Source organism: Mandrillus leucophaeus, unplaced genomic scaffold (genome assembly GCF_000951045.1).
Source record: "Mandrillus leucophaeus isolate KB7577 unplaced genomic scaffold, Mleu.le_1.0 Scaffold17, whole genome shotgun sequence".
Classification (NCBI taxonomy): Eukaryota; Metazoa; Chordata; class Mammalia; order Primates; family Cercopithecidae; genus Mandrillus; species Mandrillus leucophaeus.
Window position 1 is genome coordinate 6,276,282 of NW_012101698.1, and position 25,780 is coordinate 6,302,061.

The window sequence follows — 25,780 nt, forward strand, 5'->3', positions numbered from 1 at the left end:
GCTAGAGAAGCTGCCAGGTCCTAAAGAAAGCGGCTGGGACTCCTGCCAGCCACCCTGGGCCCAACGGCACAGGTAGCTGGCAGGGCCAGAGGGGCTGCCCCAGGGTCTGGGGTGGACTGTGGGAGGCATCATGCTGTCTCGTCTTGTGAGAGCTCTTTGTCCACCTCGGAGCCACCAAAGCCTCCCCAGAAAGGACAGCAGGGAGGACAGGGCCCGCAGGTCCCACAGACCCACTCCTGACTATGAACACAGAGCTGTGCCATGCAGGCAGCTCCTAGGCAGTCCATGACGCTAAGGCACAAGGGTGACACAGGTGGCCACGAGGAGTCAGTTTTCTTCATTTCCCCTTGAGGCTGCTACCTGTGGCCAGGTCCTGAAGCAGTCCTGTGGGCTGAGCTCTAGGCAGGGACGCTCCAGGAAGAAGACGGTCACCAAGGGCCACCTGGCCACCAAGTGGATGTGACCCTCCTGCTAGGGGTCAGGAGGGCGATCCTGCCTCAGGGCCCCCTCGGCACCTTCCACTAGGCTGCAGGGCCGGACAGAGCCCATCCCGCCTGGCCAAGTCAACCTTCTTAGTGGGGTCTGGATGGCGGGTGGGGGTTGGGAAGGGGCCAGGGCCGGGCTGAGGGCAGGACAGAGCGGGTGGGAGTTGTCACTTCGTCTTCAGGTGGGGTTTCTCTGGAATGAGGGTGTGGAAACAGTAATCCCACAATTTAGTGCTGATGCCAAACCCTAGAGAGGGAGACAACAGGAGAGACGATGAGGCATTGAAGGAGCAGGCGTGCACTGGCTTGGGAAGGGTGCCAGGGTAGGGATAATAGGTGGAGACAATGTCAATATCTGTCCCCTTGGCCTTCCCAACCCCCAAGGTCATCCTGGCAGAAGTCAAGGGCGGGGAACCTGTGTTTTTTATTGTCTCCAGCATGAAGCTGGAATAAACCCCAATTCCTTATCTGGCCTGCGTTTCTAGGTTACCTGGCCCCCACCCACCCCCCACCTCCATCTTCTTCCCCTTCCTTTTGGACCAAGTTCATTCCTGCCTCAGGGCTTTGCACCAGTCACTCCTGGGATGCCAGATGCTGGTTTCTCTTCATTAGGGTCTCAGCTGTAATGGCACCTCTGCAATGACACCTGGACCATTTAATCTGTCTGCTGTCCAACTAGCCCCTAGCCACACGTGGCTACTGAGCACTAGAAATGTGGCTAGAGCTCCAGAGAAACTGAATTTCTAACTTCATTTAATTCTGATGAATTAACATGTCAATGTAAAAACTGATGCTTGATTCAGTTACTGGAATTTTTAAATTTTTATTTATTTTTGAGACGGAGTTTCGCTCCTGTTGCCCAGGCTGGAGTGCAGTGGCATGATCTCGGCTCACTGCAACCTCCGCCTCCTGGATCCAAGAGATTCTCCTTCCTCAGCCTCCTGAGTAGCTGGGATTACAGGTGCGCACCACCACATCCAGCTAATTTTTTGTATTTTTAGTAGAGAGGGGGTTTCACCATGTTGGCCAGGCTGGTCCTGAACTCCTGACCTCAGGTGATCCGCCCACCTCGGCCTCCTAAAGTGTGTTACTGGACAATTTTTAAGCATGTTTGGAGCAACTTACCTATGTGAACTACTGTTTGCAAATTTATAAAATCTAGATATGGATCTAGTATTTCCAGTGAAACTTTAGTATCTGAATTGATACAGATCTAGTATTTCCAGTGAAACTTTAGCATCTGAATTGAGATGTGCTGTAAGTGCAAAATACACCTTACATTTCAAAGACATAGTATAAGAGTTGCTAATGACTTTTTTTTAAAAAAGAGACTTTACAAAAAGGGTCTCGCTCTGTCACCCAGGCTGGGGTGCAGTGGCATCATCATAGCTCATTACTGCCTCAAACTCCTGGGCTCAAATGATCCTCTTGCCTCAGCCTTCTAGGTAGCTGAGATTCCAGGTGCACATCACCACACCCGGAAAATTAAAAATTGTTTATGTAGAGACAAGGTCTTGCTGTGTCTCCCAGACTGGTCTGGAACTCCTGGCTTCAAGCAATCCCCTGCCTCAGCCTCCCATAGAGCTGGGATTATAGGCCTGAGCCACTGCGCCCAGCCATTGATGATTTTTTAATGTTGATTACATGTTGAAATAATAATTTGCTTATATTGGGTTAAGTAAATGTTATTAAAATTCTTTTCATCTGTTTATTTTCACGTCTTAGTGTGGCCACTAGAAAATTTAAAATCACTTATGTGGCCCACATAATATTTCAATGGAAATCGCTGGACCCCTCTCACTACCTATGTGATATTCCATCACCTTGATTTATTTTCTTCTTCTTCTTCTTCTTTTTTTTTTTTTTTAAGACAGAGCCTTGCTCTGTCACCCAGCCTGGAGTGCAGTGGTGCAATCTTAGCTCACTGTAGCCTCTGCCTCCTGGATTCAAGCTATTCTCACGCCTCAGCCTCCCAAGTAGCTGAGATTACAGGTGGGCACCACCACACCCTACTAATTTTCGTATTTTTAGTGGAGACAGGTTTCACCATGTTGGCCAGGCTGGTCCCAAACTCCTGACCTCAAGTGATCCACCTGCCTCAGCCTCCCAGTCCCCTTGGCTGGGATTACAGGTGTGTGAGCCACCGCGCCTGGCCCCTTTATTTTCTTTATGGCATTTATCTCAGTTCGAAATCTTTGCCATTTATTGATATCCTTGCCTGTCTCTGCACAGCTATCTGCACCAGGGAAGAGGGTAGAGGGAACCCTCTGTATATGCCCAGTACATGGAACGGTGCCTCGCCATTCCCAGGAGCTCAATGGTAGTTGGCAAATAAATCAATGAACACACATAGGGAACTGGGAAACCCAGGCCCGTCCTCACCTGACTTCTGATGTGCAAAGTGGTGCTTGACGTGGTGGGCCTTCAGGTTGTACAGGTAGGAGCCCCTGTGCGGCGAGCCAAAATGCAGGTAGTAATGGGTCATGTCGTAGAGGACATAGCCCAGAAGGCCCCCCGCAAACACAGTGCCCCCCACCGCCTCGGGCAGGATGAGCTGCAGGCACAAGTAGAAGACGCCGATCACCAGGGAGGCTGGCACAGGGGGGAAGACCAGGCGGGAGCCGTCGAAGGGTGCCTGCAGATGGAGAGGCTTGGGCGTCAGGAGGCAGCCAGGGGCCTTGGCAGCTGACCAAACTCGGGCCGCTCCCTGCAGAGGACAGGGACAGAGCGGCCCAGACATTCCACTGCATAGGCTTGGCACTTTTGGTGGCTTTGGGGAGGGCGGGCCACGTCTGGAAGACCTAGAGAGATCGTCTTACTCCCCATTTGCGAGCCAGGAAGGTACCTGGCAGATTGCAGAGGAACATGGGATGGGCAGGATGGGCAGGGTGTGCTGGCAGCTCAGCACCCATCTCATGCTCTAGAGGCCACTGTGACTCTGGAATTTGTCAGGTGCTAGACAGATATCCCATCCCTAAATGCCATGCCCCTGGCTAGAGGGGCATTCTGGAGAAGGCACCTAGACTGAGGCCTGATGTTGTCTGGGTGAGCAAGGCACTGAGGGCGGCTGAGGTTAATGCAGCCTCTGTGGTGGGATGACCCTGAAGTGTCACTAGAGGTGTCCTCCCCACCCCCATGTCCAAACAGGAGGCCTTTTTTGTTCCAAGGGGGTGTCGCCACAGTGAACCAGCGAACACTGCTTTACCATGGCCCTTGAGCTTCAGAAGCCAAGGGCCTGGCATAGAGGTGAGATCTTAGCTATGGCTTGGTCAGGATTCTGAGAAGAGAATCCTGCAGCCTCTCTGGGCTGGAGGAGAGAGAGAGAAAGCAGGTGACAGCGACAGTGAGATGCTGGTGTAGGCCTCCCTCCCTTCAGACCCAGAACAACAGGACCAGTGGTGTGCTGGAAAACCAGCTCTCAGGAAAAGGAGGAAGGGAGAGAGCTGGGGAACGAGGGAGGGGGAAATAAAAGGAGGGGGGGAGAGCCCTGATTGGTAGCGTTTGCTAATTCCTGCGGTGTAAAAACTCCTGCCCTGGTGCTTTCGAGCGCCCACGTGGCATCACTGGAACGGAAACAGGAAAGGATGTGCACAGGTGCTCTTGTGAGCTGGCATGGGCCAGCTCCAGGTCACAGCTGGATCAGGATCCTTAGATGGATAGGTTTGGGGATCTGAGAACACGTTCCTGATTGGAGCCCACGTGGCTACAGGCCACACAATCTCCTGGGGTCCTTGTGGTGTGGCAGCAGGGGACTGGACAGACTGAGGTGGAAATGTCTCAGGAGAGCGAGCCTGAGACAGCCCCTGGGGCCCCAGAATAGCCTGAGCAGGTCCCCAGAAGGTTCTTGTGCCCCTGTGGGTGGGAAACACAGCTGACGCGGCAGTGGATCTGAAAAGGCTTCACAAACGGGGCAAGGGACGCAGCAGAGGTGCAGTGAGCTCTGGAGAGCAGAGGCCAGGGGAGGCTGGAGGACACAGGCCAGGCCCGGGTGCGCTACCTCTGAGAGTATACCTGAGGATGGAGCACCCACTCCGATTCTGGCCCCTAGGAAAGCCCCCTAGGATGCAGATCAACTCTGGGGAGAGCCGGGGGGACCACCGCCGACCACCCTGAGAACTCCCAGGTGGCCGATTAAACCCTGAATTGGCTCATCGAGATGAACCGGATTAAGTTGCTGCCGGGAAACCAAGATGAAACCCACGTTCAGTTGCAGCAACATCAGGGTCTAAACTGGTGTCCTGAAAGTATCATATCTGCCACATTTTCTATGATTTACGCCCAGCAGAGAACAGAGTGTGGAGACCAGCCAGGCAACAGCCTGGGACGGGCCAAGGAGAGCACAGTGCAGGGACAGAGAGGCAGTGGGGGGTACGGGGGAGGCAGCTTCCTTTGGGCAGACCTGTCTTCTAGGGCCAGCTTCTGGGACTGTCGTGGAGTCCTTGAAGGGCCTCAGGGGAAGGGTGATTGAAAGCGCAGACTCTGGAATCCCCAGAATGGGGTACGACATCCTGGCTGTGCCAAATGTGACCTGGGGCAAGTTCCTTAGTTCCCCTAGGCCTCAGTCTGCTGCTCTGTGGAACAGGGAGAACGATGGGACTGTTTTCAGGACAGGCTCCAGGAGGACAAGGCTTTTTGTTGTTTTGTTCAATGATGTCTAGAACAGTGTCTTGCACACAGGAGGCACTCACTGGGCATTTGCTGAATGAATGAACGAATGAATGAGTTGTTTCGAGGATTAAAGGCGATGCGTAAACAAGGTGCAGAGGGCCTGGGGTCCACACTGTCCCTGCCTGGCTCAGGTTCGGATGCCCAACCCAGTTGCCCCCGTGAATCACATCAAACATCCTGTTGCTCCCAACCCACAGCCAGACTCCCAGGAGGCTCCGCAGCACCTGAAGCTGCCACCGGCTGCCGGGCCCCCTCGTGCTGCACATGCTAGTTCCGGGCTGGGACCCCACCCCACTCACCTTGTGGTGCTGGCCATGCATGACGAAGTGCAGCATGATGAGGTAATAGCTGTCGCTGGGGGGCTTCATGTGGAACAGGAAGCGGTGGATGAGGTACTCGATGAGGCTCCAGAGGAATATCCCCAGCATGAAGAGCCCAGGGAACATGGACTTGGGCACTGCCAGCGCGTACTCTGCAGGGTGGCAGGGAGAGCGAGGTGAGGACCGGTGCACAGCAGCCTGGTAGCTCCACGTGTCCCCACCTCACCATCCCCATCAGCTTGGGAGCTGCTGCTCTCTGTTGGACAGCTACGGGGCCAGGCCATACTGCTGGGGCCCTTGGGTCAAAATGGAAAGGAGGCTGCAGGGCTCTGGTCTGGGTCTGGGGGTCCTTTACAGGAGTGATGGGCCACTGGTTGGAGGCCTGATGTCCTCTTTACAGAGGCTGTGGGAGGAGTGGCTGTGGCTGGGGCTGGGCCTTTACCTGGAAGGGTGACCTTGCCCCAAGGACATTGGAGACGACGCTCCTGAGCCAGGGCGTTGTTATTATTATTTTGAGACAAGGTCTCTCTGTCTCCCAGGTTGGAAGACTGGAGTGCAGTGGAGTGATTGCAGCTTACTGCAGCCTCCCCTTCCTAGGCTCAAGCGATCCTTCCACCTCAGCCTCTCAAGCAGCTGGGATCATGGGCGCATGCCACTGCACCCAGCTAATTTTTAATTTAATTTATTTTTATTTTTTATATTTTTTGTAGAGACAAGATCTTGCTATGTTGCCCAGGCTGGTCTCAAACTCCTGGACTCAAACAATTCTCTCGCCCTGGCCTCCCAAAGTGCTGAGATAACAGGAGTGAGCCACTGTGCCCGGCCTTCAGGGTGTTAACGATGGAAAGTGTGAACCACCAGGGACTGTGGGGTAGGAAGGACAAGAAAAAACAAGCACTGAGATCTCAACAGACAAGACCTGAAATCACAGCACAGGAGGAAGATGTGAGAACACTGAAGATGATCAGCCTGGGTGGAGAGGAGAAGACTGGAGACAGGGGCACCATCTTCAAGCACAAGTTTCCCACCACCCTCTGGAGACAGCCTGCAGTCCTAGCGGCTTTCAGCTGTTTCCTCCACCTCATTCATTCTTTGACCTCATGGAGATTTCCGCTCTCGTTCCTGTTTTCCCCATATTCATCCTCATCCTTTTTTTTTTTTTGAGATAGAGTCTTGCTCTGTTGCCTAGGCTGGAGTGCCGTGGTGTGATCTGAGCTCACTGCAACTTCAACCTCCTGGGTTCAAGCCATTCTCCTGCCTCAGCTGCCCGAGTAGCTGGGATTACAGGTGTGCGCCACCATACCTGGCTAATTTTTATACTTTTAGTAGAGATGGGGTTTCACCATGTTGTCCAGGCTGGTCTTGAACCCCTGACCTCAAGGGATCTGCCCACTTCAGCCTCCCAAATTGCTGGGATTACAGACGTGAGCCACTGTGCCTGGCCCATCCTCATCCTCTTAGCTTTCTTTTCTCCACAAACCATAGCTTTGGCCATATCTTCTCTCTTCTTAAATAATAGCTTTATCAAAATCTAATTCACATCCATATAATTCATCCAAATAAAATATATAATTCAGTGCTTTTGAGTACATTCACAGAGTTGTTAAACCATCACCCCAGTCAATTTTACAACATTTTTATCACTTCCCCCCAAATCCCTGCACCCATTAGCAACCACTCTCCTTTTCTCTCAGACCCTCCCAACCCTAGGAAGCCACAGGTCTACTTTCTCTTTGTTGAATTTGCCTATTCTGGACATTTCACATCAATTGAATCATATGATGTATGGTCTTTTATGACTGGCTTCTCCTACCAAATATATTCAAGGTTCACCCATGTTGTAGCATGTACTAGAACTCCATTCCTTTTTAAGGCTGAATGATATTCAAAATGTATTCATCCATCCATTAGTTGAGGGACACCTGGGCTGTTGGTAGCTCTTGACAATGGTGAATAGTGCTGCTATGCACATTCGTGTAGAGGTTTCGGTGTGAACAGATGTTGTCCTTTCTCTTGGGTACAAGCCCAGGAGTGGTACTGTTGAGTTGTATCATAACTCTATGTTTAACCTTTTGAGGAACAGCCAGACTGTTTTCCAAAGCTAGCCATTCTCTCTTTTTCTTTCTTTGTGAGGCAGAGTTTTGCTCTTGTCACCCAGGCTGGAGTGCAATGGCACGATCTCAGCTCACTGCAACTTCTGCCTCCCAGGTTCAAGTGATTCTCCTGCCTCAGCCTCCCGGCTAGCTGGGATTATAGGCACCCACCACCAGCTAATTTTTGTATTTTTAGTAGAGATGGGGTTTCACCATGTTGGTCAGGCTGGTCTCGAACTCCTGACCTCAAGTGATCCACCCACCTCGGCCTCCCAGAATGCTGGGATTACAGGCGTGAGCCACGACACTCGGCCTAGTCATTCTCTTTTAACCCCTACTCCATCTCCCTCACCTGCACCCATGAACCCTCACCCCTGGGTCAGCGCGGGAACCTTTCTCTGTACCCATACCCTAGCTGCTGGGCACGGAGAGTCACACGGCTGTGGGTCTGGCACCTTTGACCTCTGTAAGACCCTAGACCCAGCCTGATGGATGATCCCTGTGCATCTTCAAGTCCAGCTCCCTCCCCACTGCCCTTGGACATTCTCTACTCCCCTTTACTGCCTCTCCTTCCATCCAGCCTCCTACTTCACAGAGAAGAGAGGCCCTGGGGTTGGGGATGAACTATCCCCTCCACATACTCCCCCCAACTTCCAAGCACACCACATTCTGCCGGTACCCTGGTGCATCCTCCTTGTTTCTCAGGGCAGAGGCATGCACCGGCATGCGGGCGCTGGATGCTCAGAGCAACAATAACAGCAGATGTGTCCTCACTGATTCCTGTGTGCCAGGCACCCTTCAAGAGTGTTCCATGGATTACTTTCTATTTCATCTCACCACAGCCTTACAAGGGAAGTCCTGCATTGCCTGCATGAGTGAGGACGTGGAGGCCCAAAGTCCATGACTTGCCAGACTCCCCCTGTTCGGCAGTGCAAAGCCCTCAGCCGCCTCCTCCCATCCTCCCTCCCAAAGGACTCCTCTGGGCTCCTTCAGTCTCTCCTTTTCTCCTGGCTCTTCTGCTCATCTTTCTGAGCGAGGCAAGACTTTCCCATCATGGACTCAGCCCCTTCTTCATCAGGGCTCTGAAAAAGCCAGGCTAGGCTGAACATGGGGGCTCATGTCTGTAATCTTAAAGTGGCTGAGGTGGGAGGACCGTTTGAGCCCAGGAGTTTGAGGCCGACCTGGGCAACACAGTGAGACCCTGCCTCAACAAAAAGTAAAAAAATTAGCTGCGAATGGTGGCTCATGCCTGTAGTCCCAGCTACTGAGAAGACTGAGGCAGGGGGATCACTTGAGCCAGTAGTTCAAGCCTGCAGTGAGCTGTGATTGCACCACTGCACTCCAGCCTGGATGACAGAGCAAGACCATGTCTCAAAAAGAAAAAAGAAAAAAAGGGTAGTTTGGACTCATGGCTCCACTTTGCCACTTCCCATCGACTTGTCAAGTCCTTAAAAATCTGTCTTCTGGGCCAGGTGCAGTGGCTCATGCCTGTAATTGCAGCACTTTGGGAGGCCGAGGTGGGCGGATCAGCTGAGGCCAGGAGTTCGAGACCAGCCTGACAAACACGGTGAAACCCCATCCCTAAAAATACAAAAATTAGCTGGGCATGGTGGCGCATGCCTGTAATCTCAGCTTCCCGGGAGGAAGAGGTTGCGGTGAGCCAAGATTGTGCCACTGCACTCCAGCATGGGCAATAAGAGTGAAACTCCCATCTCAAAAAAAAAAAAAAATCTGTCTTCTGCCCCAAACCACCAGAACTTCAAAGGCTATTCATGATGTCTTTCTTGCCAAATCTAAGCAATTTTTTTAGTCCACCTCTAACCTAGCTGTGGCATAAGACATTAACACTACTCTCTTCTTCAATCTGCAACTGCCTAGGCACTTAACCTAAGGCTTATGAATATCTAAGGGTCCTAAGTTGGATTACAGGGTGTCTGTGAACTTGCTGATATATCAAATTGTACATCTATGGGCATTTTTCCTCTGTAGTGTGTCCACAGTTTCTCAAATTCTCAAAAGATCTGGGAGCAATAAGGTCGGAATCCATAGCTCCACCTTCTGCCTGCTGCCACACTTGGCTTTTCTCCTCTTCTCTGGATCCTCCTGCTCAGGCTCCATCTTGGAAACTCTGCCTCTGTCCCCAGGGTCCAAGCCTGGACCCTCTGCCTCTCAGCTCAATCCCTTCCTCTCCCACGTGCTGACGACCAAAGCTCTACGCCAACTCCACCGAGCTCTACACCAACTCCACCCTGGGTGGCCACTCCCTACTGGACAGCCCCATGTGGTTGTCCATACCCCCACCTTGAACACCTCCCAAATGAGGCCAACCATCTTCCTCCTTCTTCCCGCCCACCTCCTCTTGGGTTTCCTTTCTGGGGGGCTGGGGTTACTGACATCCACACATTACCAAAGGAGTCAGGTTCAAGTGAGCCCTCTCCCACTGAGTCTTAGCTGGGCTGGGCTGCTTGGTGAGACACCCTGCTTCCAGGGAAGCTCTGATACCTCTGGGGTCCTTCAGGTCACTTCGGTGAAGTGCAGAGAGCACAGGCATTAAATTTGCAGACCTGGATTCAAATCCTGGCTCGGCACCACCCAGGTGTTACAGTTTCCTCAGGGAAACACCCTACCCATGTTGTAGTTAGGATGGAGGTAACAGAATATCTGATTATATGATGAGTATATATGTCGTATTATATAATAACATTAACATAATATTTTCTTTTCTTTTTTTTTTTTTTTTAAGACAGAATCTCACTCTGTCAGCCAGGCTGGGATGCAGGGGCATGATCTTGGTTCACTGCAACCTCTGCCTCCCGGGTTCAAACGATTCTCCTGCCTCAGCCTCCTGAGTAGCTGGGACTACAGGCATGCACCACCATGCCCAGCTAATTTTTGTATTTTTAGTAGAGACTGGGTTTCACCATGTTGGCCAGGCTTGTTTCAAACTCCTGATCTCAGGTGATCCACCCGCCTAGGTCTCCCAAAGTGCTGGGATTATAGGCGTGAGCTACCGTGCCCGGCCTTAGCTCTCTTATTGGTAAGGAAAGGACTGGACACACGGGAGCATTCTGGCACAGACTCAGGTCCTGGCCTCTGTCGGGCCCTGCACACCACCCCACCAGAGGCCTGCCTGCCCCTCCTCTCCGGGATGCTGCTCGCTCTAACATGCTCTCAGAAGCTGCTCTGGAGCCATCCTGAGTATGCAGCGCTGCCCCCTCTCCCCTGTCCCCCCGGCTTTTGAAAGCATTTTCATGTGCGCATCTAGGAATGTCAGCCTTGAACTGGTGTCTTCGTTCAGCTTCCACTGCTTCTTGGCACCCTGACTCTTCTGTATTGATTCCAGTGTGTCCTTTGTCCAGCAGCTGCACTGGGACCCCGCCGAGCCTCTCCTTGCCTTGCTTTGTGAGCTCTTATTTTCTCTGCCTGCGGCTTGTGCCTTGCATGACAAGCTGGGGGCTGAAGGAGGCACGTGGAGACATATCTCTCATGCCCCCATCCCTGGCATCGTGGTCACAGGCTTACTAACCCTCTACACTGGACCTTTATAAGACAGGCACATTTTAGCTCTCTGCCGAGGCCATGCGGCTGACAGAGCCCTCAAATCATCCTCCTTGCCACACAGGAAAGTCCTCTCCTATAGGTCAAGCCTCTGCCCGCCCCCTCACCCCAGCATCACCCCTGTCTGCCCATCCGGCCGGAGCTGGTACTGAGTGGCATCTCTGGAGGAATCCGGCAGAGGGACCTGGGCCAAAGCTTCAGCGTCCCCTTCCCCCTCCGGCTGCCAGCCCTGGCGGCCCTGCCACTGTTTGTGATTGTTAGGGGAGTGTCGGGCAGACAGTGGGTGATTCAGCGAGCAGGACTTCTGAGCAACAAGCCCTGTGCTGTGCCTGAGCTATTCAGCGTGGGCAGAACAGGACAACCATGGCTCGAGAGATGCCCGCAGTAACCCTCGGTGACCAGGGTCAGCTCTGGGCTGGATCTGGGGGAACTTTCTGCAACTTGCTCAGCCTTGACTCAGGTGGATAAAAGAAGCTCCTGGTGCCGTGACCGCGGCCCCTCTCATCTCAACCATTCAGGCACTTGACTTGCGGACTGCGGGGAAAAGAGGTGCCCCTGGCAGAGTGAGGGCAGCTCAGGAAGCTCATAGCCAGGACAGACAGACCACAGAGCAGGTGGCATGTACCTGGAGGCCCAAGGTAGGCAAGGTGCTTGCCAGGCTGGCTGTCCCAGCGGCCATACCTAAACCCACAGTCATCCTGAAAGACCCAGCTAGAAGCTGGGGCGCACCTGGTATCCACATCCTAGCCACATGACCTTCAACTACTCCCTTGATATATCTGAGGCTCCATTTCCTCAGCTTTAAAAAGGGATAATGACAGGACCCTTCTTATGGGGCTGCTGGGAGGGGTAAATGAGGCAGTCCTGGGAGAGCACATGGCCCTGCACATGGCAAGTGTCCCATAGAGGTTAGTGCGCTGTTACTCCCAGTCTGGGGGTCCGCTGCCTGAACCTTTGCCTTGGACACACTCTAGGACACTCTCAGATCTTTCTCTCCCAAGTTCTCTGCTAATCTGTGCCTCGGTTCACAGGCCAGTCTGAGTCTAGCTTTCAGCTGTGTCACCTGACGAAGTGATTTCATTTAGTTTCTTAGCAAAGAATCCCAGATCATGCATTTTTTGGTGTGACACTCAATGAGAAGCACTCTCTGTCGCCCTCTTTTTTTTTTTATTGCTATGCCACCTGATGATTCCATTTAGTTTTTGCTGATGTGTTGTTGGGTTTTGTATCCATTTGTGGGGGTAGATGGGAGTCTGACAAAATTCTTCTTTGGAAGACTATTTCTACAGAGAGGCTTCACCAAAAAATGTCTGTGATGTGGTTTGGGGTTCTATGCTCTCAGAAACTCTGCGCCAGGGAAAGCACTGAGGTCTCCTTCCTCTAGGATCCTCAGGGCAAGTCAGGAAAAAACCTGGCATTACCTGTTGTAAATGACGTGAAGAGTCGGACGTTCCCCTGGGCAAAGGTTCGGTAGTAGGACCAGCTGAGGTACAGCACCAGGGGCACCCAGATGATGGGGACACTGTACCTGTAGGAAGGCCGTCAGGGTGAGAGAGATACACATACAGGAGCTTGACAGGGTCCAACTTTCTTTTTTTTTTTTTTTTTTTTGAGATGGAGTTTCGCTCTTGTTGCCCAGGCTGGAGTGCAATGGCGTGATCTTGGCTCACTGCAACCTCTGCCTCCTGGGTTCAAGTGATTCTCCTGCCTCAGCCTCCCAAGTAGCTGGGATTACAGGAATGCGCCACCACACCCAGCTAATTTTGTATTTTTAATAGAGATGGGGTTTCACCATGTTGTCAGGCTGGTCTCGAACTCCAGACCTCAGGTGATCCACCTGCCTTGGCCTCCCAAAGTGATGGGATTACAGGTGTGAGACACTGTGCCTGGCAGGGTCTAGCTTTCTTAGAGAAACATAACTCAACTGGAGGGGGCACAAGATGACACCAAAGCATATGCAGAATGCCTATGGAGACCTGGGGTCAAAGGGACACTGGTACAGGGAGTGGGGAAGAGAAAAGAGGAGAGAGGCTGTGAGTCCATCTGCCTCCTGTCTCTGAGATGAATTATTGGCAGAAAAGAACTGTGTCCCCAGCGCTACTGACTCTATGCAAATATACAGATGCTGACCTCTTGTGGCAGAGGAGCTAATTGCAGGCAAAATTGTTTCCCTGTGCACTGGGGGCAAGAAACTCCTCATAAGAGTCTGGAATAGACTAGGGGTGGCATTCAACGTAGTTTCTGGCTACATGTTGGGTTGTGACCCACCCAGTGGGCAAAACGATGCATAGGGATGAATTATTCCCATCGTGTGTTCCTCCCTCCCTGAGAGCTTTACAGCATAGACCTGGGCTCTGGGGAGGGACCCAATTGCCCCTTCCCTTTCCATATCTGATTGGCACCGTCAGAAGAGAGGGGAAGCCTGCCACAGGCTCAGGGAAGAGCTCACCAGACAGTCTTAGAGAGGCCCTCAATGAGGTCTGAGTGGAAGAGGCGGATGGGCCTGGTCACCGGCTGGTGAACCCACTCATCGTACTTCTCTCCCAAGTGGCCCACCTGCCACAGGAGAGGCTTTTGCCAGTCCACCAGGTCCTGCAAGAGATGAAGCCAAGTGGACATTTGATAATCACGTCTTCCCATATTCATTCTCTAACTTCCTCGTTACAGCATCCCAATCCCCTGCTCCTACCTCAGCTCATGTGATCTGTGTGGGACCACCCACCCTCCTGCTTCAGTGATCAAGAACTGACCAAGTTGCTCATCCCAGTCCCCAGCCACAGCAATAGGATCCAGTAAAGGTTTGTGACCTAAGCTGGTGTGATGAGGCATCAGACACTCCCTCTTTCTGTTGGACGTGCTAAATCGGCAGGGCATGAGCCTGGATTTACTAGCAGAGCCTGCCTGAAGACACCACCAGAACAGAAGATGGCCAAACCAAGAGCTAGAGAGACAGAATCCCAGTGATGATATCTGAGCATCCAGATTCAGCCACATCTGAAGTTTAAAGTCTTGCTCAGGACTCTTGAGGTACAGGAGGCAACACATTTTGTATCAGGAATGAAGTGAGCTCTTTTCCCAGGCTTTCTTCTTGGTGTTGGCCTGGGTAATTAATTCATTCAATCATTTATTCAGCAATTTATTTAATATTTTATATATATTTAAATGCTAGGTGCTGGGAAGAATCAACAGGAATGAAAGAGGCCAACCTTGTTTCATGTAGCTTAGTGCTTAGACTCTGAAGTCAGGCCTGAGTACACATCCATTTGCCATTTACTGTGTGACTTTAGGAAAATCACTTAACCTCCTTGAGCCTCAGTTTCCCCAGCTATAAAATGGAAGTAATTGTTGGTGGCAGTAGCTATGCCTGTAAACTCTGCATTTTGGGAGGCTGAGCCAGGATAACTGCTTGAGGCCAGTAGTTCGAGACCAGCCTGGGCAATATTTTGAGATTCCATCTCTACAAAAATAAAAAAATACGGTACCTGCATTAAGTGCTCAGTGAGATGTGGCATGCCAAGTAAGGATAGTTTAGTGGAGACACAAAGCAGGCTGAGATCCAGAGGCAGAATGGCTGGCACAAATGCCCGGGTCAGGGTAGGCGAGGAGGGCTTTGCAGAGGACCTGGGGTTTGGGGTGGAGTTCACCAACATGGAGGATTTGACAAGGGGGAGAGAAGAAGGGATGGTGGGGAGTGTGGGCACAGATGTAAAGTTGAATATGGTTGTGGCCTTTCTGGCACCTTAACAGTGCTCTGTGGGCAGCAGGAGGAAAGCTGCTGAAGGCTCAGAGGATGGAACACCCTGTACCATACCCAGGAGTTGCTTATTCTCCAGGCCTGTTGTCTCCAAGGCAAGGATGTACACCTACCCCATTGGTACTCACAGGTTAATTCCCAGAGGCAGGGAGAAAATATTAACTACCCTATTTCTATTTCTATTATTTCTATTTATTTGTGTTTGTAATATATTTATCTCTTTTTTCTTTTTCTTTCTTTCTTTTCTTTTCCTTTTTTTTTTTTTTAAGACAGAGTCTCGCTCTGTCGCCAGGCTGGAGTGCAGTGGCATAATCTCAGCTCACTGCAACCTCCGCCTCCCGCGTTCAAGTGATTCTCCTGCCTCAGCCTCCCGAGCAGCTGGGACTACAGGCATGTGCCACCACACCTAACTGATTTTTGTATTTTTAGTAGAGACGGGGGTTTCATCATGTTGGCCAGGATAGTCTTGATCTTTTTTTTTTTTTTTGAGACGGAGTCTTACTCTGTCGCCAGGCTGGAGTGCAGTGGCACGATCTCAGCTCACTGCAACCTCTGCCTCCCGGGTTCAAGTGATTCTCCTGCCTCAGCCTCCCGAGTAGCTGGGACTACAGGCACCTGCCACCATGCCCAGCTAATTTTTTGTATTTTTAGTAGAGACAGGGTTTCACCATGTTAGCCAAGATAGTCTCGATCTCCTGACCCTCGTGATCCGACCGCCTTGGCCTCCCAAAGTGCTGGGATTACAGACGTGAGCCACCATGCCTGGCCTCTTTTTTGTTTTATTAAGAGGTGGGTCTTGCTATGTTGCTCAGGCTGGACTTGAACTCCTGGGCTCAAGCGATCCTCCTGCCTCAGCCTCTTGGGTAGCTTAGAGTGTGTGTCACTACACAGGCTTTATCTCACCTTTACACGGCATTTGAATGTTTTCTAACACACAGAATATGAGAGTACGTTAACACATACAAATACTTTAGAAATAATTTAAATGGACACATAATGGAGAGTGTGTGCAGAAAGTGTTACTCATAGGGACGCAAGCTCAGAAAAGTTTGCAGGTTTCAGCTCCAGGCAACGGGAAGCCGTTGGAGATTTCTGACAAGCCAGTGCTAGGTTAATCTGGACTGAATCCAGTAAAGAACAGTGGACCTGGAGTGAGGGGAACTCCATTAAAGCCTGGCTGTGCCTTTGGCCAGTTGTGAGATCCTGGACATTCATCTTTTCCTCTTGGGGCCCCTCGGTGCCCTCATCTGTGATGCTGGTGGGCCCCAATCCGCCACCCACAATCGGACTGAGGATGAGGGTGCCGCGGTGGATGCCCAGCCAATCTTCGGCTCGGAGAGTCAGGCAGTCACTGCAGGTGGGAAGTGGGGGAACCATAGGCAGGGAGAGGAAGGGAGAGGAGCAAGGGCTGCACGTGGAAGAGCTTGCAAGCCTGGATGAAACAGCCATCAGTGATTCCAGAAACCCGCCTTCCCCTCACCCTGGCTGCAATCTCATCCTTGTACAGGCCTCTCCACCAAAGCCTGCAGCCCCAGGGGGTCTTCCAGGAACCAGCCCTCACGGGCCCCCAGCTCCTCTGGAGGTGGAGCTAGTCTTGCCATCACAGCAGGGGTGTGGGGGGCCCGGGAGCAAGCAGGCAAGGCCACTGGGTTTCTCTCTGTGCCTCTGACCAGGATGAAAGGCCCAAAGAAAGCTGTGGCTTCTGCCATGTGAACTTGGCAGGTCCCAGGTACTGGCTGCCTTCCTGTGGCAGGGGTGGGGGTTGGGAGGTTCACTTCCTGCTTCTCAGGCTGGAAGACAATCCAAGTCAGCCTGGAGCCATCCCGCCCTGGCACTAACTAAATCAAGCAATCATCTAAACTGCACCTAGTCGCTGCTCCCTTCCTGACCCCAGTCTCCTTGACCTCAGCCCTTGAGTCTAGCAGCAAGTGGGATCACTGGAAGTGTGCTGTCTCATTCCCTCCAGTCCTCTGCCCTAGGTCTCTAAACACACACACACACCCCCCGCACCACCACAACCGCTACCACCACTACCAGGAAAAAGAACTGGAGGAACCAGCTGGTGGCCTGTGTGTACACCTTATCTTGCGGCAGTCTGCAGAGCCCCACCTTAGAAGAAGTTGGGCCAGGGTCACGGCGAGAATGCGAGGCTTTGTCCCAGCTGCAGTAGCACTCAGAGCTAATCCCCATGGAGCCCTGCTTATGTGTCAAGCATGGTTCTAAACACCTGACACAGGTTCAGTCACTTGATCCTCGCCATACCCCTAACTAGGTGGGTATTCTAACTATTGTCATTTTGCAGATGGGGAAACTGAGGCTGAGTAATCTGCCCAAGGTTGCCCACTTATGTCTCCTTGATGAGTTGGCCCCTTTACCACTGGGAAAGAGCCATCTTGGTCCCTGGAAATACTCCTTGTCCTGAAGTCTGCTTGGGTAGTAATAGAATCACGTTCGTTTCCTGAAGCTTGGTGTGCACAGGATCCATGTTTTCCCACACTTTTCCTTTCAACTTGTGTATGCCTTTACATTTAAGGTGCATCTCTTGCAGACAGAATATAGTTGGATCTTCTTCTTTAATCTAGTCAGACAATCTCTGCCATTTTTTTTTTTTTTTTTTTTGAGAAGGAGTTTCACTATTTTTGCTTAGGCCAAGATGGCAATGGTGCCATCTCGGCTCACTGCAACCTCTCCCTCCTGGGTTTAAGCAATTCTCCCTGCCTCAACCTCTGAGTAGCTGGGATTACAGGCACCTGCCACCATGTCTGGCTATTTCTTTTTTCTTTTCTTTTTTTTGTATTTTTAGTAGAGATGGGATTTCACCGTGTTGGCCAGGATAGCCTTGAACTCCTGACCTCAGGTGATCCTACCTGCCTCGGCCTCCCAAAGCGCTGGTATTACAGGCATGAGCCACCACACCTGGCCATCTCTGCCTTTTAATTGAAGCACTAAATCTATTTACATTTAATGTTGGCGTAGCTCTACTCTGGTTTTCTTTTCTCATTCTTTCCTTCTTTTTTTTTTTTTTTTTTTGAGACAGGGCTTGCTCTGTCACCCAGGCTGGAGTGCAGTAGCACGATCTTGGCTCACTACAGCCTTGACCTCTGGAGATCAAATATTCCTCCCGCCTCAGCCTTCCGAGTAGCTAGGATTACAGGTGGGCACCCCCATACCTGGCTGCTATTTTCTATTTGTCTCCTCTGTTCTTCCTTTGTCTTGTTTGAATGAAATATTTTACAATATGCCATACTATCTCCTCTATTGACCTTTCAGCTATGCTTTCGGTATTTTCCTTGCAGTTGTTGCTCTAAAGAGAATAATATACATCTGTAACTTACGATCATCCCTCTCAAATGAATCCCCTGGTCCGCTCCTTTTCTGAGACAGGAGCTTGCTCTGTTACCCAAGTGAGAGTATGGTGGCATGGCTATGGCCCACTGCAGCATCAACTTCCTAAGCTCAAGCGATCCTCCCACCTCAGCTTCCCGAGTAGCTGGGACTACACGCTCACACCACCATGCCCAGCTAATTTTTTTTTTTTTTTTTTTTTTTTAGAGACGAAGTATCACTATGTTGCGTAGGCTGGTCTCGAATTCCTGGGCTCAAGGACTCAATTGATCCTCCTGCCTCAGCCTCCCAAAATGCTGGGCTTATAAGCATGAGCCACTGTGCCTGGCCAGCGCCCCTGGTTTTTCTATGTCCCACTTTTGCATGCTACACATGACAGAGCCTGCTATCCTGTGATTCAGTGTGCACTTTACACAGACTGAGCCATCTTGAACTATGATCTTTTCCAGCTAGAGTACAGGGATGTGGCCAGGGGGTCCCTCTCTCAGTCTAGCAGTGGTTTGGGCAAATTTTAATCTATTGATCCATTTTGTCTTTATTTTGTGAAGCAAGTAGAAAATGGCATAGGATTCTTTTCCTTTCTTTTTTCTTTTCTTTTTTTTTTTTGAGATCGAGTCTCACTCTGTCACCCAGGCTGGAGTGGAGTGGCGTGATCTCGGCTCACTGCAACCTCTGCTTCCCCGGTTGAAGTGATTCTCCTGCCTCAGTCTCCTGAGTAGCTGGGACTACAGGTGTGTACCACCACACCGGGCTAATGTTTTTTGTATTTTTAGTAGAGAGGGAGTTTCACCATGTTGGCTAGTTTGGTCTTGAACTCCTGGCTTCAGGTGATCTTGCCTCGGCCTCCCAAAGTGCTGGGATTACAGGTGTGAGCCACTGTGCCCAGCCGAAAATGGCATAGGATTCATACGTTGAATTCAGTTGAACCACAAGAAGAAATGTCTAGGTAAGCTATAAGCAGGGACTTCAGCCTAGATCTCACACCTGGATGTACAGGAAACAGAACAAAAGCACAGAGCTGGTGTGGAAGCCAGAGCTAGACCGTGGAAGATGCGTTTACAGGTGTGGTGGGAACAGCCCCAGCACAGGGGTCTGTCATTTGATTGACTTGATTTCAGTTACTCCCTGGGTAGACACAAGCACCGCCACCTGCACACATGGTGGACTTGTGCTTGAGAGTCAGCCCCAAGCTGCCTCTTGCCTGTCTGGGGCCGTGGAAGGCCTCACACCCGAGCTCTGTATCTAGTCTATGCTGTGTCTCCACAAGGAAGCCCTCCTGGGTGCCCAGGGAAGCTGCCCACTTCACTCTGGGGCTGAAGGACCACCCTGGAGGAATCCCAGGAAGGCCTCGCTCTCCCTTCTGTGAACACTCCTCTCAGTCATCAAAGGCCAACACCTGTAGTTCTATGACTGGGGCCTCAGTCCCGCTATTCCAGGCGAAGCCCCATGAACCTTCCAGAGAAGCTCAGAAATTCAGGCCCGCCAACCCCCGACCCAATTTATAGATGAGGATATTGAGGCCTGAGAGGTCAAGTGAGTCTTGAGATAGGATTGGTTGGGCCTGAAGTGGAGGCCTCCCTCCTCCTTCCCCCAGCTTGTAGCAACCTCCATACAGTTTCCCAAGAGCTGGGACTGGCACCCTGTGCAGTTGACCTTGATTTAGGTGGTACATGCACTGATAGGGTGTCCTTTCTTAATCGTCTTCCAGTCCTGAGCACTGAAGGAGAAAGGCTCAGCTGGGTGCTGAGAGGTTGGAGGCCTCTCACGTGCTGGTTGTTTTCAACATGGCAGCTGGCGGGACCTGGTTTTGAGAAGGGAGGACAACAGAAGATGACAGCTTGGGATCCAATGAGATGGGAAGCGATGCAAGACACATTTCAGTTCCTGCTCTGCCTGACCAAACCATTGCCTTAGCTCATCGTCGTGGGGGTGGGCAGTGCCGCTGACACTGAGCAACTATCCCGCCTCCTGCCTGCCCCCACTCACCGCATTCGCCACCTTGGGGAGAAGCAGATTCTGGGCACACCATTCCCCAGGAAAGCATCCTGTGCCACCTGGCCCTGTGCTGCCTGGGAGGAGGGGTTCTGGGGAGGGGGATCCCGGAGGAAAGCAGGGAAACCCCCTCCTGCCTGGGCACCACGCCCTTCTGCCCACCCTTTCTACCTGACCGAAGACCCCTCCTACTCCTGCCACATCAGTGGGTCTCTTCCTTCCAGCTCGTTCCCAGTCCTGGCCCCATTTACTCCTTTCTTCCCAAGGCTTGGGGGACAGAGGGAAGGCATGGGCACAGGTTTACGGGCTGTGTTCGTAGCTGGGGTGGGGAGAAGGGGAGATCACGCCACTGATGACGCCTCCACTTCCCAGGCATCTGGGGGCTCCCATGGCTCCCCCTACAGTAACAAGTCCCCTTTTACAGCAGTGGAACTGGACGCCAGAGAGGCATGTCCAGCACTCGGGGCCGCCCAGAGGAAACTGGCCTGCATGGGCAACAGCACAGTTATGCCCGAAACTGCTCTGGAATGAGCAGCTCATTGGGGTGGAGGGATTTTTTGGTGATTCAAAGACCCGACCAACGGGCCGGGGCCCAGGAAGCGATGCAGTGGGGAGTGGATTTGGCCAAAGCACCTTGTGCCAACTGCGTGGGGTCCATGCCCCATCCCCCAGCCTGCTCTGTTCCCGCCTTAGAGAGAAGGGGACGGCCTCTCCCAGGCTATGCCAGGAATGCGGCCCGCAGCAGCATGGGCAGGGGGAAAGGGCAGCCTGCTGCCCAGAGGGTGGGCGGAAGGGCGATGTGCCCGGGTAGGAGGGGGCCTTCCCCGTTTTCCTCCTCTCCCTCCCCAGGACCCCTCCTCTGGACAGCACAGGGCCAGGTGGCATAGGACGCTTTCTTGGGGAACGGTGTGCCCAGAATCTGCTTCTCCCCAAGGTGGCAAAGGTGGTGAGTGGGAGTAGGCAGCGGGTGAGGTAGCTGCTCAGGGTCAGCAACACGGCCCACTCCCACAGCGATAAGCTAAGGCAATTGTTTGAAGAAATGTCCACCCAAACTCAGGGCACATCGCGGAGGGCAGCTTTCTGAGCAGAGAGGTGGAGGACGTGCTTCCAGACAACCGGGGCCGCGGGAGGGGAAGGCGGGCCAGTTTTCTGCAGCCCGGTCGCCGGTCAGCCGGGGCTCAGGCCTCACATCCCTATCCTTCATGAGCCTTAATTCTGGGAGTTGGGGCCGATGATGACCTCCCTTGACAGATGAGAAGACAGGGTCAGATGTACGGCTGCACGTGCTGTGGCAGGGCCTGGACGCGAGTGCCCCACTCACAGCCCAGGCTCGGCCAGGAGGCCTCCTGGCAGCCAGATCGGGACCCACGGCTGTGACTTCCTCGGCACAGAGGCTGTGAGGAAGCCCAGCGGCGCTCAGTGGGGGCAGCAAGGTGGGGCTCTTGGTGGCGTTGCCGGAGTGACTGCAGGCCCGTCCTGTGCAGTCTAACTGGGACAAGCTCGAGTCCACAGAGGTGGACTTGAGGTTCCGGATCACCTGCCTCCTCCCCCGAGCCCTGTGACCCTCCCGTCACCCAGGGGATGTGAGGACAGGGAGGTGGCCTCAGGCTCATCCCACGAGGAATCAGGCAGTGGAGAGTGGATAGGGAGCAAAAATGCCAGAGCCACAGGCAGAAAGGAAAGACAGCTTGAGCGCTGGCAGAAAGCAGGCACGACCCTGCCCTTAGGGCGGAAGAGGAGTGAAGGGGGCCTGCCCGGTGTCCCGCCCCAAAACCAGGTAGGGTGGTCTTCCCTTGCAGCACACTTTCTGATATCTCTTAGTACCTTTCACCAGATCCTCCAGATAATGCCACTCAATAATAAGATGCAGGGTTGCAATCCCAGCACCTTGGGAGGCCAAGGTGGGAGGATCACTGAGTCTGTGAGTTTGAGACCAGCCTGGGCAACATAGCGAGACCCTATCTCTACAAAAAAATTTAAGAAAATTAGCCAGGCATGGTGGTATGCACCTGTAGTCCCAGCTACTTAGGAAGCTGAGGTGGGAGGATGGCTTGAGCCTGGGAGGATGGCTTGAGCCTGGGAGGTTGAGGCTGCAGTGAGCTACAATCTTGCCACTGTACTCCAGCCTGGGTGACAGAGTAAGACCCTGACTCTAAAAAAATTAAAAAGATAGAGGGAAGAGCTTTCTCCATCATACTGGAACACCACGCGGCATCTCTTGCCGCCCAGCCTGCCCTGTCTATGCCCTCCTAGGGTGTCCTCTAAGACCACAGAAGCAGAAGGCAGTGCCCAGCCCACCTGCCTGCTTTCTGCCTTGGGGTATTTTTTGAGCACCACTGAGCTCCTCTGAAGAGGGGCCAGGAGCTCTGGGCAAGGAGGCAGGCAGAGAGGAGACTCAGGGACCCTAAGCCCTGTAATGAGAGTCTTGGGATGGCCCTTTGGATGTTGGGCCCTCCAGACCCCTACTCTGGCAGGGAGGGATTATAGAGAGAAAGGAGGCCCAAGGGAGCCCAAGGCGACTAGGCAGGCAGGGTGCCTGGAGGAGAGCCAGGCCAGTGCCCACAGTGCCGAGCCTGGTCCCCCTGTGACTGATCTGGGGGTCCTAAACAGGTAAAACACTATGGCCAATATCAATAGCCTTGCCAGGCCCTGGGGACCCTGGTGTCAGGGTGGTGTGTATTATGCTGGGCAAGGGGCAGGGACAGGGAGTTTGGGGAGCTGACTACTGACACGCCTGCTGGATGGGTCTATCTGTCCCTTGAGGGAAGAGGGTGATCAGACCCATTGGCCAGCCCCAGAGGCTGGAAGGAAGCCGGTTATGCCAGCATCTGGCTTAGCTTGAGGAAGGATGGGGAAGAGGATGTGGCTGGCTTGGGAGACACCACTGGTATCTGCTCAGCTTCCCCCCTCTCCCCGCCACCCCCTCTCCTACTCACGGGTCTTGGGGTCTTATTCATGGTCAGCTGTCAGGATGGGAAGGTTCCAGTACCTTGTGGAGGGGAGGGGCTGCTATCTGGGCTGCTAGTGTGCCCAGAGGTGACTTTGGGCGGGAGATATAAGCTCTTCCTCATCAGTTAAATCAGGATAATTATAATCCTTATCCCTCGTGCTATCAGCAGGATTAAAGCAGATAACCAATAACACATTTAAAGCGGCTGGCACACAGTGAGGGCTCAGTACAAGGGGGTGTGGATTCGGGGCTAACTCCGCTGCTGAGTGTCTGGGCAGGGAACTTCTGCAACCCCCTCAAATCACACCTGTTCTCTACGCTTCCCCAAAGGGAGGCTGGTCCCCAGGGCAGAAAGGGTGGAGAGGGCTCCCAAGGGAGGGCTCCGAAAAAGACATGGCGAAGTGGCAAAGGAGGCTGCTGGACCAGGGGGACAGGTATGCCCAGGAGCTGAGAGTGGTGGGCAGCTCTGGCCACCTCACCTGGCTGTGTTCTAGAAACGGGGAGGGACGTGGAGGGTGAGAATCCACAGCCTGGCTTCTTGTCCCATAAGGAAGCCTGGGTCCTGCCTGGCTGGGTGACTGAAGGGATGATTTAGAAACTGTTCTGGTAAAATTCCACACAGAGCCCGAAAGTCAGACGATCCCTCACCTCTGAGCAGGGAGGGGCTCCAGGGTTTGCTTCCTGGCTCTTCTCGCTGTCTTTTCAGATCCTTCTAACTCTGCCCTGGCTCCATGGCCTAGGGTCCCCTCACTCTTCCCAGCATGGCCCACTCTGTCTCCACCTTCTAGGGCCGGGGAAACTGGATCCTGGGAGGCCAGCACTCCAGTCTTCGGCAGCAAGCACAGTACCGAGCTTGGAGGCGAAGCCAGAAGGGTTAACACGGGCAAGCCCCTCTGCCCCAGGAGCAGGTGTGCAAATCCACCCCAGACCTGGGACCCTCGGCTGAGACAAAGCTGCCGCCTACGCGGCCTCTCTCCCAGCTCCTCCATGTCCCGACCCAAAGACCCACCCCAGCACCCCCTGCCGGGGTCAGCAACAGATGGGGGGCTCAGGTTGGAGCGCTGGTGGCTCCCCCAGCCTCTCTGTTCCCACTAACGGAGCCGGGATTGCCCGTGAGGTGAACGAGACAGCAGCAGCACCCTTTTTTGGAAAGTCAAAAGTTAAAAGAAAAGAAAAAAGCAGAAAAGCACCCTCCACACTCCTGGGAAGCCCCGCTCCTTGTGCTGATTTTCTGGGGTGCTAAGGGGGGTTCCCGTGCACACCCGGCTGGGTGGGGGCTCCATCCAGAGTAGGCCTCCACATCCTCCTGGGCCCAGCCCTCACCCTGCTGTCTCAGCCCAGGGACACAGGAGGAAGGGGAGGAAGAGTGAGCATGTGGAGAGAGAGAATGAGAGAGAGGTGGGGAAGGTGAGTCAGGCTGCCTGGACGGCTGGCCCAGAGCCAAGCAGGGAGCAGGCCATGGGGGAGGAGGGGCCCCTTGTCCTCTTGGGTGTGGTCGTGGTGACAGAACAGGTGATGGTGGCACAGCCCAGGTTAATCCTCCCCTTGTCTCCTGCAGTGATGGGGCCGGGGTCCGCCCTGAACCACAGCTCGGGGAGACTGGGAGGAGCTGGCCGCAGAGCTGGCAACGTGGGCTGGATCTCCCATCCCCAGCCAGCCTCAGACCCCAGCTCCTCCCTCCAGGACAGTTTTGTTCATGTCACTCCACCCTGAGGGCTGCCACATTTGTTCAGTCCCGGTCAGCTCTTTTCAGAATTCAAACCCTAAGCCAAGCTCACAGATGCCTCTCTCTACAGCTCCTTCCGGTACCATCCACTGGTCACTCAGGACAAGACCCTGAGCCAGGACACGCTGTAGCTCACCCTCTGGTCCCTCATCATTCTGCAAACTCTCCCCATTCCCCTCTGATCGCCCCCTGTTCCAGACTGAGGTCCTGACCCTGACAGCGTCCGGGGCCCAAGCTGGGGGTTGAGGCTCAGAAACCAGGTCCCAGCTTGCCAGCTGCGTGGCCGGGCGGCCTTTCCTCCAGCTGGCCCCCATCTTCCCCTGGGTTCTGCACCTCTCAGGAGGGGATGTGGCACAGAACAACTTCTTTCGGCCTCTCTGGTTGGATCCCCCAGGCGCCTGTGCTGTGGGCGGATGGGTTCTCCCAGAGGCAGTTGTGATCTCATGTGACAGTTGGGATCTCCATGTTCCCAGCGTCAGAGCCAAGGGGGCCCAGCAGAGTCAGCTTTGTGGGGTCCCCGCCCCACTCTCCTCGCCTGTGTTCCTTGGGCATGCATCCCACGCAGCCTCCTGGGGTAAAAACTGTTTATGGCTATGGTGGGGAGGGGTTACTGTCCCCTCCACCAGGCTGTGAGCTCCCGCGGGGACGGGCCTGTCCTGTTTGTTTCTGTGTCTTTGAGGCCCAGCCTAGGCAGAGGGCACGCAGGGTAGGGGTTTATGGACATGCACATTTGTGTCTGTTCCTAAGCAGGAAAGAAATGGCACCAAACCCAGCTCCCTCCAGTGACCCCCCACCAGGCAACGCTGCTTCTCCCCCGCCACTGAGTGACTCCCTTTCCACCGTGACTGCTCAGCTCCTCCAGGGCTCACCTCACCGGTCTACGGGGTCT

At 53.3% G+C, this 25,780-nt stretch overlaps 1 protein-coding gene across 2 annotated transcripts in view; it reads right to left on the minus strand.

The window, feature by feature from the left end:
- FA2H (fatty acid 2-hydroxylase) overlaps positions 1-25,780 on the minus strand; it is a 74,300-nt gene that overhangs the window by 3,919 nt on the left and 44,601 nt on the right. The window contains exons 3-7 of one of the 2 annotated variants that reach the window (XM_011976794.1): positions 13,574-13,716; positions 12,546-12,652; positions 5,453-5,625; positions 2,868-3,120; positions 8-732 (exon numbers count right to left, since the gene is read on the minus strand). In XM_011976794.1, the coding sequence (XP_011832184.1) occupies positions 653-732; positions 2,868-3,120; positions 5,453-5,625; positions 12,546-12,652; positions 13,574-13,716 (756 nt within the window). In that variant the 3' untranslated portion in view covers positions 8-652. Of the gene's footprint in view, positions 1-7; positions 733-2,867; positions 3,121-5,452; positions 5,626-12,545; positions 12,653-13,573; positions 13,717-25,780 lie in introns of those variants that run through there. The other variant, XM_011976795.1, reaches the window with a different exon arrangement.